Raw genomic sequence first — 15971 nt, 5'->3', positions numbered from 1 at the left:
TTTAGTCTCCCATCAGCCTCGTTTCTGCCTGGTAACATGCGGTTGCTTGGGTTTGTGTGGACTTCAGCAAGTCGTCAAGGTTTATGAGGATATTTGCTCTCATTTCTTTGAATGACTAGTTTTCTCAAGCAGTCACAAGGGCTTAGAATTCTGGGGAATTCATCTTATTGAGGTTCCTCTGACAAATAATTTGTGGTTATCAAGCCCAAATCAATCTGAATTGGATTTCTAACGCGTATCGAGCGTTACCACATCGACTCGTGTGATAATACTAGAAAGTGCCCTGTTTCCTGGAAGTCATCGACAGTGAAGTGTACGGGCTGACACAACCATGACTCAGTCGGCCTATTTAACGACGTAAAACCTTTCTCAGCTCCATTTCCTTCTTGGATATCGTCTAAACATTCGGTATCTCTAACTTGACTAATAAAGGATGGGATCGTCGCTGTAACTGCGTGTCCATTACCTCTGCATGTACAAGGCACGCCCGACCATATGTATCAAGTCAGCTTTATTACGCCAGCATGAGGCAGGTTTTGTGGACATTCAAAAGGTCACAAGAATCATATTTAATTAATTAGGGGTGGGTATTGGGAAGGACCTCACGATTCGATACGCATCACGATACTTGAGCCACGATACGATACACATTGCGATATCCCGATTATGCGATATCCCGATTATTATATTCTATATAGTTCACCGAAAAATGTAAAAATGCATTACACATCTTAAAATCCAAGTTGTATATATGTACATCAGATGATAGTGATGGATCTTAAAATCCGAGTTGCACGTTCATCAGATTATAGTGACAATTCATGGGACAAACTGAGTCAAAACAATGTTTTATTATAACTATACAAGCTAAAGTTACAACTTATTTGTATATGTTTTTCATATTATTTACATCATATGAAATTAACATTAAATTTAGTATGAGGTTGCTTTAATTATGTGGCAAATGATAATAAACACAAGAAAGATGGGTACTAAAACCGAGGACAGGCACAGTGATCAGTCAGTATAGATATAAATCCATAAATAAATAAACCTCTGTCCATTATTTTTCATTTTTTAAGGACAGGCAATTGTGTTTTATAAAAAATAAATTATAAAATGAAATAAAACCTGAGCTCAGTGCAGGGCCCTCCCAGGGTTGGTAGAGAGTGGCAATGCCCAGGACTGTCACTTAGGTAGGAGCACTGGGTGATAGAATGGGAAAAAGATCGGGGATTAAAAAAAAAAAAAAAAACATATTCAAATTTTGAATATCGATATTGAATCGGCTGGAAAAGTATCGCGATATATTGCCATATCGATATTTTTGCCCACCTCTATAATTAATATTACTTCACATTCATTCCTATCAAATCTGTCCATCTCCAGCGTTGCTACGAAAACGACATCAGGGCTGCCAGTCCTGATATGAAGACCAGCCGATCTCCACCGGGAGCTGTGGCTGCTTGGTTGGTTTAGACCCGTCGCAGTTGAGCGAGCGTTACAGCTTTGTGTGAGGATTGACTGTAGAGTTTCTGCTAGAAGGTTCCAGAAGGGATCCATGGTACCTCCCGACTCCTTCAGCCGATCCACGCTGGAGGAGCCGCCGAACATTGACAAGAGCTCCTGTTTTAAATGTCTTTCTTTGGCCGAAATCAGAAATGATCCAAGCTCGGTTTGCACAAGTTGCACGTTCTTAGCTGAGCTTCGCCCTCTGACCCTTCCTGACCTAAACAATTCTGTCTGATGGTAAAATCAACAGCCAAACAAACGTAGTCTCTTTAAAATACCATCCTCTGTTAGGTGTTTATTCACAGCTCGGAAGCAAATACAGTGCTAAGCGCTAAGTGGCTAAAGTGGAGACGTCTAGCCTTTGATTGAACAAAAGTCTATGCACAAGATTGTTACTCTATATAACTTGTCCTGATGACAAGGGACAAGTTATCCTGATGAAATATTAAAATAAAAAGGCTATAAAATATGTATAATACTGCTGCGAAGTTTGATCACAGAACACCCGGTGGAGACTGCCCCCAGTGGTCAGTTGTTGAACTGAAAATCGTTTTATCTATTTTTTCAACCCCTGCAATGGCATCAGCTTGGACGGTTGAACGTTCGCTGGAAACTGGATAGCAGCATATTTTTTGTAATTTATTTCTTTCAAAATCTGTTTAAAACATCATGTTACATGAGCTTTTTATTGCAGCAGATTTTTTACAGCATCTTTCTGCCTCTATAGAAGAAATGCCCATTTCTCTGAAGACTAGTGTTAGATCCCGTCGTCCACGTGTCATGTGACTACTCCGCTGGGAGGATGGTACTTCTCACAAACTGCTACTGGATCATGTTTTTGCAGCATTTCCTACTTACTCGTTGCATTATTTTACTTCAAATTTGAATAATTATTGAGGGTTGTATTCTGCTTGTGTGCTGATGACCTTTTGAATTCAAATCAAACCACCAGCGGAGGAGCCAGTTATTCTGGTCCTGGTTCCGGTCCTGGTTGTGGTCCAGCCTCTGCTCTGCAGGACTGGTTATATAAGAACCGCCTGATTCCTCACTGCTGTCAGTGTAACGTCAACGCTGTGCCTCTGCAGTGATGCCCGGGGGGGCAGCGAGTCCACTGCCTGCCTGCTGTACCCCTCCACCTCCCCCACACACACACACACACACACACACACACACACACACACACACACACACACACACACACACACACACACACACACACACACACAGCAAAGTTAATGGAAGATGGATTTTGGACTCTTTCCACTGATGTCAGTCAATCTAAATAGTTGCAGATGTGATGCCACGAGCCAACGCTGATCTTGCAATCTGACTTTTGGTTTCAATAATTCTTAGTTTGATCATATTTACGTGGTTTCAATTCTGTGCACCCTGTGTCTAAGAGTGAAAGCCTTTAATGAAAGAGATTATTAATAGTTTTTACTGTTTTAGTTGTACTGACATTATAATAATAATAATAATAATAATAATAATAATAATAAATTGTATTTATAGAGCGCATTTTCACCTGAAGAACAAGTCTCAAAGCGCTTACAATAAAGATTAGAAAAAAAGAAAAATAGAAAATAAAAATAAAAGAGAAATTAAAAAAAAAAAATTAAATTAAAAAAAAATAAATAAAAAAATTAAAAAAAAGCTAAATTAGCCAAAAGAAAATTAAAAAAAAAAAACAACTTTAACTTGCAAATCAATTCATAAGGATGAGAATAAATCAAAGGAAAATAATGCGAGGCTCATGTTGAAACCTAATGTTTGCTTGGTTGTAATGATGATGCCGTTCAGGCCTCGGAGGCGCTTTGAAGCATTGACGTGTTGCGTAACTCGGTAGCGTTGTAGCTTTGTGAAGCGGGGGAGGCAGCTATCGTCTGTTCTGCTGGCTCTCACCCATTCTCATCTTTCCATTTCATCCTTCGTTCCTGTCTCCATGGATTCATCTGTCTCTCTCCCGCTCGCTCTTTCTGACAGTTACTTAAAACAAGATCCGTTTTACCCCTCTCTCTTCCTCTAAATATCCATTCTTTCCTTTCTGTCCCAATCTAATTTACATTGCACCAGCTCCTCCGCTCCCATCCATAGCTCCCGCTGGCTCTAACATTTATCTGTTTCACTCTGCCAAATCTAATCATTTTGCACATATTGATCCATCTGGAGTGAAACTGCTCATGATAACAGGTCGCCTAGTGTTAGATGTTTCCCCGCTCGCTGTGAAAGTGTCCAGAGAAACCACCACCCATCATGACACCATACTTTCACCTGCCAACAGCTCAGTTTACCTAGACATGTTAATGTGCTCAAGACAACCTGCTGAATTTCAAAACTGAGCATCAAAGGAGGAAAGAAGACAGCTTAAGGGACTTTGAACATGTTGTAAGTTGACAGTTGACAGGCCGCTTGAGCTGTGGATTTCTTGGATTTACAGAGAATATTCGTAAAAAGAGAAGATATTCAGTGAGCAACAGCAAAATTGCCTTTTTGATGTCGGAGAGGAGGGCTCAGGCCTGATAACGGGGAAATTTAACAACCAATCATTACAGTGAAGTTATGCAGAAGTGGCCTTGTCAGCCAAGGGTAACTCTAAAGGAAGTTTAGTTCTTCTTGATTCAACTTTGATTTCCAGGAGAGAGTACCAGCAATTGCAAATGAAGCTACCTCTCATTGCTGTTGGATAGGCATACAACCGGTAAGACGGGGTTGTCCAGTTCCAGTCTTCGAGGGCCACCGTCCCGAATGTTGTAGATGTTTCCATGCATCAACACACCTGATTGGTAGAATGGATCATCGGTGTGGGTGTTGAACCTCACAATACGATACATATCACGATACTTAAGTCACGATACGATATTAGGGATGTTAACAATCGATTAATTGCCGTTATGAAATTACCCGATTAAAATTAACGATTACAATTAATCTATTTATTTATTTATTTATTTTTTTCGTTTAATTTCACCAGCTGGTATTACGCCCGGACCACATTTAATGCGACACAACGCGCTGCCGCCGTGCACTTAAAGTTAGAAGAAAGAGACGGCGGATATGTCTGGTTTTAGTAACATGCTCAGGCAATGAGTCTGCAATGGCCCAGACGGGAGACACATGTAGCTCAGTGCTTAACTTTTATTTTTAATCCACTCTATATTCTTCTGGTTGTTCTCCGATATGCTCCCCTAAAGCCTGAATTATGGTTCCGCCTTAAATCGACGCAGAGCCGCCGCCGTAGCCTACGGCGTAGACTCTGCGTTGTTGTAACGCGGAACCATAAATCAGCCTTCACCGGGTACATACATAGGTTTCTCTAAACATCTGTCCCCGCTACAGTTTTAACTAAAAGAAAATGTGCTCCAATACAGCAGGTCTCATAATTTTATTTTGAACACTGCCAAAACTCTAACTTAAAACGTAACTAGAACTTAAAATTTGCTTGACACAAATGACACTATTATGGCTGCTGCTACTACTAATAGCCTTGAAGTGCACTTTATATTATATTCGTTGTGGTACAAAAATGTCTTTTTGTTACTTTTGTATCAAATAAATATTTGATTAAGGAATACATTAAAATGTCCTTTGTATTTTATATAAGCAAAAAAAATTATATTTGTATCTCAGATGGGGGAAAAACGCCGCTTATCAACTAATCGATGATCGATCGATAAGGTTATCAACTGTCAATTAATGAAATAATCGATAATTTGCATCCCTATACGATATTGCGATATCCAACTTTTGCTATATATTGTGATGTTATACACAGTTCGCTGAAAACTGTAAAAGGCATTGTGCATCTTAAAATCTGAGTTGTATAAATCAAGATGAAGTGATAATTCATGGGACAAGTCAAAACAACGTAATTCAAATTATCATATCATTATCATATATTATATTGTTTTATTGTAACCATACAAGCTTACAACATATTTGCATATGGTTTTCATATTGTTTACATAATAAGAAATTAACATTAACAATATTATTTAAGCCCATGAATACAATGAAGTTGTGCTGGATTTTACAACCCGTCTGAAACGTGATTTATTATTTGATTAAAAAAAAAAAAAAATCAATATTCAAATTTTGCCGGCAAAGTATCACGATATATTGCCATATCGATATTTTCGCCTACCCCTAATAGATCATCACCAGCTAGTCATCACCATCTTCACAAGTCTGTGAATGACACCTTGATTGAATTGGGTTCGTTGAATCTTTAAAAAGTGGTCCTTGAACACCACTGTTCGACCCAGCCGATTGGTTCAGTAGGTTCTGTACTGGTGTAAACGGTTATGAATGGAAGTGGTACCAGACCCATTAACCGGAGAGAGTAAATGGAAATGCAGTGCTACCCTGATCCTAGAATCACATGGGCTTGAAATGCAGAAGATCATATCAGGTGTGCATCCTATCGGCCTACAACAAGAACCTGTGTCAACACTTTGGATGGATTCACCAAAACTGCACAATACAAGATTTGAAAAAAATGCAATCTGCTACAGCCTGAATGTAGCAATAACCATACGCTTAAACGTACCCAACAAAAGCGTCCTGAGCATCGCTGTTAGTTTACTTTGAATGGGGTGTTGCCAAGCGTTGGTGAACTGGGTTGGGGGTTTTCGTGCGTCACTGAGGCAGCATTTGCACAAAACTGGGTAAGTTTTAACTGTTTACGTTTCAACACAAGCATTAGCTGATCCAATTGTGGCTACACAGCTGGTGCTAAGATGATAAAATCTGACAGTTTTAAAGTATGAGGCTTATTTATGTTCTGAGCACAAAGAATTGATTGGTTGTTGATGGTATGACGAAGAGATGTTGTCACATGTCACAAGAAAGTCTGACTTGTTTTGGTCGGATACCCTTCACGTTCTTGCATGTTCATCCCATCGTCACCTTCGTTTGCTCAGATATTTATGCTTACCTCCAGCACTTTTAGATTAAGATTATTTTGGTAATTAACTAATCTGTTCATTCTTTTTTTGATTATTTAATTAGTAAAAAGATATATCTGTCATACCCAGTGTGGATCTTGCTCATTTCCTGGGTTTGGTTTTTGTTTAAAGGCTCCCATATTTCTTGTGTAGCTTTTACACTTTTCACCCTAAAAAGCTCCAACAATGTCCTTTTTATATTTAAAATGAATAAATAAATAAATAACTAGCGTTGACAGCCTTTGATAATTGACATAATCGATTATGTCTTTGCACCGCTGTGTGGTTCCGCAGGATAATGTGCCACTCACAAATCATCCCCCGCTGGTTTCTTCAACATGACAATGAGGTCACTGTACTCAAACGGCGTCCACGGTCACCAGATCTCAGTCCCACAGAGCAGCTTTTGGATTTGATGGAAAGGGAGATTCCCATCACGGAAGTGCAGCTGACAAATGTGCAGCAACTGAGTAATGTCATCATGTTGATATGCACCGAAATTTGTGGAAAGTTTTCAACACTTTGTTGAATCTCTGCCAAGAATGAAGGTGAAAGTGGGTTCAGCTTCGTACTGAAGGTGTAACTAATGGAGCTACTGGAGTCTCTGTCTCTCTTCTTCTTTTAAAAAGCCAGTTACTGTTTTTTTCTTCTGCACCTTTCTTCTCTCTAGCTTTCCTTTACCTTTACCTCTACCCCTCTCATTCTCTCCTATTTTCTTTTATTTTCCTCCATTTCCGAGCCGTCCACCCTTTCGTCTCTGGGAAGACAACCTTTCTCATGCTCGGCTCGGTGAACCCTCTCACCCACTGCGTGCAGCATGCCTGTAAAGGTTGATGCTAATAATACTGATGTCTCACTCAGAGTCCACTGGTTCACTTGTAAATACTCTAAAGTTACAAGCGTGTAATCACTTCCCCTCCCACCGAACCCAAAGATAACCATCTTGTTTCAGCTGTAATAAACTATAATTAAACATTGCTGCAGAATTCCATTAAGGTATGGACTTCACGTTTTATTTTATTGTCATTTTATTGTCATTGTCTATTTGTCTATTTACTGTCTGCAACTATTTCAATCTGGGTTCAGTGAGCGAAACAACCAGAGTCAAATTCCCTGTCTGGCATGTTCATACTTGGCCAATAAAGCTTATTCTATTCTATTCTATTCTATTCTATTCTATTGTATTTTCATTGAAACATACACTAGAACTATTTGTTCTTGGAACTAATATCTGGCAGCTTTTTTATTACAGACTTTGAAAAATTGTCATTTACTGTCACGCTTTATCAGAAAGTGTTGGCTTTCTAGTGGCGATAGCCTTAATGAGACTTCACGGTAGGGCTGGGCGATATGGACCAAAAGTCATATCTCGATATTTTCTAGCTATATGGCGATACTCGATATATATCTCGATATTTTTTCTGTGCCTTAATTGGGGTTTCCCCCAAAGCATTAAAGCAACTGGCAATTTAACATAGCATCTCTGTTAGCTTCATTTTTTTCTGAGGCAAACCCTTAAAAAAACAGTCAGTTTTAATACAAAGCCTCGTGCCAAATGTCACACAGGTACCTTATTAACAGAGGTCTGCACAATATCAAAATGTATAAAACAAATGAAATAATAAACATAATAATTTATAATAATAAACTGCCTGCATATATAGAATAAAAATGCTTCTTGAATAAAATAAAACAAATATCCCTTTCCTGCATAACAATTAAATTAAAATACACTGTGCAATTAATACAATGTAGACAGTAACAGACAGACTTTTCCACTGAGGTTGACAGTTGTGCAAATAACAAAACATTTGTGCAAATCTAAAATAAAACATTCAAGTCAATTTGTCACAAAATAAGCTATATCAAAATCATTAAAAAAAAAAATGTAAAAAAAAAAAAATATATATATATTTTTTTTAAATCGATATAAACGATATTGTCTCGTACCATATCGTGTTTGAAAATATATCGATATATATTAAAATCTCGATATATCGCCCAGCCCTACTTCACGGTAAATATTTTCTTTGCAGATAAGTCTCTCAAATTTCTGTCTTTCCTGGGTGTCTGGGTAGACGTTTGCCTCATCAAAAATTAAGAATCTGAAGCTGATCATGTGTCAAAGACAACAGTTGGATAAGAACAAGTCATTATTTCTTGCTCCAAGATTAGGCAGGTTTCCATTGGCGGGGGGTTGGGATATAGTCTTGGAAGATAGATTTATAAAGGGCTATCATCTTCCTTCCTCCTTTTGTTTTGCTTCTGCGTTTACAGTAAAGTGTCTGTCCCAGTAGGATCGACTGACTTAGCAAATTACGACGCCATACAACTTGGCGATAGTGCGGGGAGTCGATAAATAAAAGAAGAGTACAACATCTGAAACAATGAGATGAACGTAGATTGAGCTGGGATGGATGCAATGGTTTGTTTGTTGTTTGCATATGCTGCAATGGCAGCAATGAATGGGAGGAAACACTTCGAAAACAAGGTCTCTAAGCATACAGTAGCAGAGGAGAGGAAGAATATCACAAAGATTATTGAGGAAAAGGATTCAACTTTACATCCATCATTAATTCTTGCTTTAGAAGTCTAGTGTAGTGTGTTTACTGACACCTACTGGCATAAATTGGAGGCAAGGCAAGTTTATTTGTATAGCACAATTCAACACAAGATAATTCAAAGTGCTGTAAGTCAACATTAAAAGCGGCAAGACACAGTTAAACAGTAAATAACAAATAAAATGAAATAAAATGATAAGAAAAGAGGTAAAATAATGAAAAGCACAAGTTGTTAAAAAGTAAGGGCAGTAGAGTACAGCAGGTACATCTCATTCTTAAAATGGCAAGAATTACGTTTCTATATGGTGAAAACGTACAAAGACCTGGTCAAATACAGTATTACAGAAAAGCTAGAGTGGCAACAGAAAATGTGGAAACCACATTGTGAAGCCAGTGTTTTGTTATTCCTTGCGGGGAACCGTCCGGCAGACAAAGCCGGTCGGGGGGGTGGAAACTTTTAGTGGTGATTTCTGGATGTTGTGAAAGAGGATATGAATCTGGTTGGTTGGTCTGAACGCAAAACAGGTGGTGAGATGGAAACAGATGGTCCACTGTGGTGAAATGGAAAAGCCAGAAGAAGAGAGGGAAGAATGCCCCCCCTCAAACAATGAAACTTTACTTGACTTCATTATTACTTCCAAATAGGTTAATCATGTAATTTCCATTAATTGAGGTAATTGTCTTCATCCGCCAGTCCATAATCATCTGCATTAGTCCAATTTTTTTTATATTTTTTTCCACCATTTAACAGAGTTCATGCCCTTTTAATGACATCATCTCGCCACATGTAAGACCTCAGCTGTGGACAGAATCAAAGGCCGAACATGGCGCACGTCCCAGTTGCAATCTTTCCAATCTTTCACCGCCAAATTTCCTGTTGCTTTTGTTTCTGTCGGTGCCTCTCTTTCCCCCCCTCCGACACGGACGCACCTTCTCCTCAGCGGCGTTGTTTACGTTGGCCTCTGGATCCACCGCCTGCTCTTTTGTGTGCTCAACTATCCAAACGCCATCTCTCCATCTCCTTCTTTGGCGAGGCAGCTCACCCTTCCATCCCTCTCCGCCTTTGTTATTGAATACTATTCCTCCGCCGCCACCGTCAGCAGCTGCTGATGGAGATGAGTTATTACTTGGGAAAACCATCATCCCAAAACACTTATTTCAGCACCTGCTGGTGACTTTTGCGGAAGAAATCGGATCAAAGTGTTTCTGGGCTCGATGGATGTGAATCCAGACACTTTCCTCGCCCGGCTCTGGAGGCTTTTGGTTTCCGCAGCATATTTGCCGAGTCGTTAGCAGCTTGGTATCACTTATACTGTATGGGATTTGGGTTTCTTTGCAGCTGCCGCCGCAGCCAAGTGGGTTTTGGGTTTGGTATTATTTGACCGCGGGATTACTGCGAACAGCCATTCGGTTGTGGTTAGGATGATTAAAGGCCCATCGCTGCTAATGTTACAGAAGTGTGCTGTGCCGGGCCAGCGTAATTACAGTAAACTCTGCCATTTGTTCTGCTTAAATTGCCATAGAATTAAGATGCGTTTTCCTAATCCGACGCAATTCTTCGTAATGAAATTGAGAAAAGGGCTACGAGCGAGGGTTTTGAAGTGAGGAAAAGTCGGCCGAAGCCCCGAGTATACTGTTTACATTCTCCACGGAAGTCGGAGCCGCGAGATGAAGGATAAACTGTCGGGGCTGCAGCTGTGCACACCAGGAATTTTCCAGTCATGTCGGAGGCCTTCAGCGAGTCTAGGATCCTCTTCTTCAGTTGTCCAGGAGGGCTGCTTCCTTTTCTTTTAGCGTCTGCCAGGTGCTCAGCTTTGCCTCCGTGTTATTGTTCAGCTGCAGTCCAGAGTTGTTGTTTTGCTTTGTCCAGAAACACCTGATACCAGTAAAATAAAATCCAATGTCTGCATGTGATGAATTGGGATGTGACTAGAGGGCACATGTGCTTTTTCCATATGTATATGTATGTATATGTATGTATGTATATATATATATATATATATATATATATATATATATATATATATATATATATATATATATATATATATATATATATATATATATATATATATATTAGGGCTGTCAAACGATTACAAACATGTTGTCCCTAGTTAACTCACGATTAATCGCATATTAATTGCACTTCGATTCACACATTTTTTGCTCTTCTATATTACCGTAAGGTATTTTTTTGTTTTTAATATTGTTAACAACATGAGAAAGGACAAATATGCTTGCTTTATGCCAATGTTTATTCAGCTTTCCACAAAAAAAAGCTTTTGACCTGAATGTAACATTCCTTCATAAATACAAACACAATGTAGTCCCCAACTTTACACTTGTAAACACTAACTTAAGATTGCTTGTTTGTGTCAGCTCAATGTAAAACAATGAACCATATGCATCACACACATTGTACAAGAAGTGCATTGGTCAGTTAAATTTTCCGTGTAATTATGTCTAACCTCATATGGAGGAAAATAAAAGGCTAAAAAAATATCCCCTAAGTGGGATCAAAACAGGGTGATACAAAAACTAAATCACAAACAAATAAAGTGCACATGTAACAGCAGGGAGTGTAACTCAACCTATAAAGTGCAGTAGGGCTATAATTAGCTAATACTTCAGATTCTTTGGAACAGATCTCTCTTTGCTCATCTAATGTATGTAATGGGGGGAGGTGCTCTCTCTGCATCAGTCATGTGTTTGGCTGCAAGTGGTATTTGAGATTCGACGTACTTCGATGGTAATTCATTTCAAATCGACAGTAAATGCAAATAACTTTAGTCTTGTCCAGCAAACCATCTGGCATCTTTTTGAAAGTGAACTTGCCGTTCAAAAGTCCCTTTTCATTCTCCATCTTTCCTCGCTTTTCAAAAAAGTTCACGCAGTAATCCACCATACTTTTCCTCAAGCTACGGTGCCGCCGATCGCATTATATAATGCACGTTTTTTTTTTTTATCCTGCGCGTCAGTCGTGCGTTGAAAAAATTGTCGGCGTTAAGAGGACGTTAAGTTAACGCGTTAACTATGACAGGCCTTATATGTGTGTGTATATATGTGTGTGTGTATGTGTGTATGTGTATGTGTTTTACCTCTGTCATTGCCGACAAAGGGTATATAACAAAGTATTGACATGAACATGAACACCAAATACTTATTTTCCACTATAATTTATACATTTAAAAATCAGACAATGTGATTTTCAGGAATTTTTGTGTGGCTGACTAAATATTTTTTTGCCCCACTGTATGTGTAAATATATGTATGTGTGTGTATATATATAATATGTATGTATAATGTGTATATATATATATATATATATATATATATATATATACATATAAATATACAGTACAGACCAAAAGTTTGGACACACCTTCTAATTCAATATATATGTATATGTATATATATATATATATATATATATATATATATATATATATATATATATATATATATATATATATATATATATATTTTATTTGTATATGAATAAGTATGACTTCCCTTTTTTGGTCCTCCGGGGTGGAGAAGCTGGCAGCTAGCCCGAACTGTAGGTGGATGCTTGAAATCCCAAGTTCACACGTTCGGTTTGGAGGCATCGACAGCTCTGAAGTCCGTTGAGTTGTATGACGTCAATCGCTCGCGTCCAGCTGCCATCGCAGGTCCACTTTTCAAGCGTGTAATTTTAGCAACACGAATAAATGTGTTGCTGAGGACACTTTTTTTTAAAAAGTTGTATATGACATATCGGTAACGAACCATGTTTCATAATGGATTGGGTGTGAGGAGCGCGTTCACACGCGGCCCTGATGAATCGTTTTCACCCCGGTGTCGACATGCTAAAGAGCAGCTGTCCCTTCTGGTTTCTTCCTCCAGGCCCAGAGGAAGGAGGTGTTTCTTCAGGAGCGCTACGGCCACTACAGCCTCACCGACCCCTTCCTGGCGCTCCAGAGGGACTTCGACTGCCGGGTTCCCGGAGGGGACAAGGAGCGGCGGTCTTTGGGGTCCAGTCCCATCTCGGTCCTGGAGGCCGTCATGGCGCACTGCAGGAAGATGCAGGAGCGCATGTCGGCCCAGCTGGCTGCTGCCGAGAGTCGCCAGAAGAGGGTGAGCTGCCGGCGTTGGTAACGGGTGTACCGGGGGAAAATAAATAAAAATAAAAGTTAAGGCGGTGCAGAGTCAGATGACCCCATACAAACCACAACGGCATCTGCTTGCTCACCTGGAAGAGCGAGGACTTGTGAATAGGGCTGCCAACTCCCTGAAAAATAAATAAGGGACACCTCCTCGGCAGGGCCGGCCAACCTGATTGCCTTCACCCTTCCTGGCTTGGTGAATTTTTTTAGCCCCTTTTTTTTGTGAGTGAAACGATTTTTTAACTATTTGACTCGAACCTGAATTGAATTAGATGCATATTTTTGAATGCCATGAACACATGGAAAACTAATTATTATCCAGCAATTCACTTTAATACACAATAACAAAATTAACTGAATAAAATAAGTATCTTTCTTAAACAGAAACCTGTCCTGCTTAATTTAAAATTGTATACATTTATATAAAACAATAGAAAGAAAGCAGAACATGCATTCTGTAATAGTGCACTTTTTTAGTGCAATAACAAAAGTGCAAACAGAAAGTCTGTAGAAAACTTGTAAACATATTTGTGCCTCAAAGGCCATGACTGTAGGCTACAGTTGTAGTAAAACAGAAAAAAATAACAGCTCAATTCCATTTTCCATTGGCATTTTATGACTATTTTCTGACTCTCACAGTAATACGGGACAAAGTGCGTCCCTTTTCAGCCCAATACGGGACTCGTACTTTAGTTTATAAATACGGGACGATTCCGTTTTTCAAGGGACAGTTGGCAACCATACTTACCCTTTGTCAAATAAATAACATACTTAAATAAATAAATACTTTTCAGATAATACTTAAAATAAATAAATAATAAAATAAACACTTAAAATAAATACTTAATGTGTTGAATTAGTTCTTTTCTTTAATCTTTGGAGTTGTTAAACATTTCATACAGTGAAAAGAACAAAAAAAGCAGTTTTTAGGGGTTTTTCATGGATGGCGTGGACTTGCACGTGGATTCTGGATTTTTTGTTTCATACATCTATAACGACCCAATAAAAAATAAATTATGTTGAAAAAAATGATCCTTAAAGGGGGAATATGTGGATCAAAGACATATATCATCCATGAGTCCTGCAGTCATGTAATATTGGACCCCTGAGCCCACAAAGATCCGTTTGAATTTCATGCAGCATCACCACCGAAGCTTTTCTCGTCTCATCTTTAGTGTAACCTGCTCTTTCAAGTGCCAAAACAAAAAGATAATTCAGGTGATCACTGCCAAACATCAGGGCTGAATGATCGTTGGAGCCTCTCTGAGCATTCAGGAAGACCGGGTATCGAACCGACAGATTAACCGAGTTTCAGCCACAGCAGGAAAACAAAACAAATGGTTAAAATCACATTTTTGAGTTTGTTGTTTTATTTATTTATTTTTTTTACGCTGAAATAAAAACTGACATGGTGAAAAATGAATTGAATGAACATGCTGACATGAGTAAATGTGTGACTGTCAGAGGGGGGGAAAAAATAAAAAAATTATATATATATATATATATATATATATATATATATATATATATATATATATACACACACACACACACTTTGAAAAATTTAAACCAGAGGCCCAACTGTATATTTACGTCACGTAAATGTGAGGCTGTTTGGCAATTTTGGCTGTTTGCAACAGCTATAAAGAAAAACAATAAAATAAAACTCAAAACCAATTTCCCACCTACAGTAACAAACGGAGATCCAGATATCTGTTATTTATCAGCTTGTTTTTGTACAACGTCGTGGCCACAGTTTAATGGCAGCGATTCTGGCTTCCTATTACATAAAGGGAAATTAAGAACATGAGTCAACATATGCGTTTTTGCTGCTCTTTTTCTTCTGTTTTCTTGTTGATAGAGTGTTCAAGTGTTTTGTCGCGCGTCTCTGTAGGATTACGTGGCCCGATTAACTGAGCGGACAGATGTCTGAATCTGTCCCATTTTCCCTCTTCGTCCTCTGGACCGAGCTACAATGATGTGTCGTGTTTGTGTCTGCGCCCATTCTTAAAATGTCAGTTTATTCAAACTTTTGACATCTCTGACATCTCTTTTCTAGCTTAAACAAAACAAAAAAATTTGCTTTTGTTCATGTTACTTTGAAGGATCACTGTGGTGTCAATTTAACGTCACGTTTTACAAATAAAAATCCAGAATCTGAGAACCACAACCCAGAATCTGTAACCAAGAGCTCACATCTCCAACCGAGGTGCAATAAACTTTCTCAGTTACACTTTTATTTTCTCACCATTGTTTCCAAAGCCATCTCCGTTTTTGAACCGTATTTCTCAGTTGCACTTTTTCTTTCTGCTGCTGCAGTTCGACGTCGACGGAAACAATTGTCAGTGATATCACCAACATTTTGCCAAAAGTATTCGCTCATTGAAGCTATAACAGCTTCAACTCTTCTGTGAAGGCTGTCCACAAGATTTATGAGTGTGTTTATGGAAATGTTTGACCAAATTTTCCAGAAATGCATTTGTGAGGTCACACTGATGTTGGACGAGAGGACTTGCTCTCAGTCTCCGCTCTAATCCATCCCAAAGGTTGAGGTCAGGACTCTGCAGGCCAGTCCAGTTCACCCAACCAGACCATGTCATCCATGTCTTGCTTTGTGCACTGGTGCACAGTGATGTTGGCTGAGGAATGGGCCGGCTCCACTGTTCCCACAAAGTTGGGAGCATGGAATTGTCCAAAATGTCTTGGCATGCTGAAGCATTCAGAGTTCCTCTCACTGGAACTAAGGTGCCAAACCCAGCTCCTGAAAAAACAACCCTCCTCCACCAAACTCTACACTGGGCACAATACAG

General features: G+C 39.0%; 1 protein-coding gene across 1 annotated transcript in view; it reads left to right on the top strand.

Moving 5' to 3' along the window:
• cttnbp2 (cortactin binding protein 2) overlaps positions 1-15971 on the top strand; it is a 132918-nt gene that overhangs the window by 54688 nt on the left and 62259 nt on the right. The window contains exon 3 of the mRNA XM_061720931.1: positions 12902-13132. Within this exon, the coding sequence (XP_061576915.1) occupies positions 12902-13132 (231 nt within the window). The remainder of the gene's footprint in view (positions 1-12901; positions 13133-15971) is intronic.

Source organism: Cololabis saira, chromosome 5, assembly GCF_033807715.1.
Source record: "Cololabis saira isolate AMF1-May2022 chromosome 5, fColSai1.1, whole genome shotgun sequence".
In the NCBI taxonomy this organism is placed as follows: domain Eukaryota; kingdom Metazoa; phylum Chordata; class Actinopteri; order Beloniformes; family Belonidae; genus Cololabis; species Cololabis saira.
This window is presented reverse-complemented; position numbering and strand designations above follow the sequence as displayed.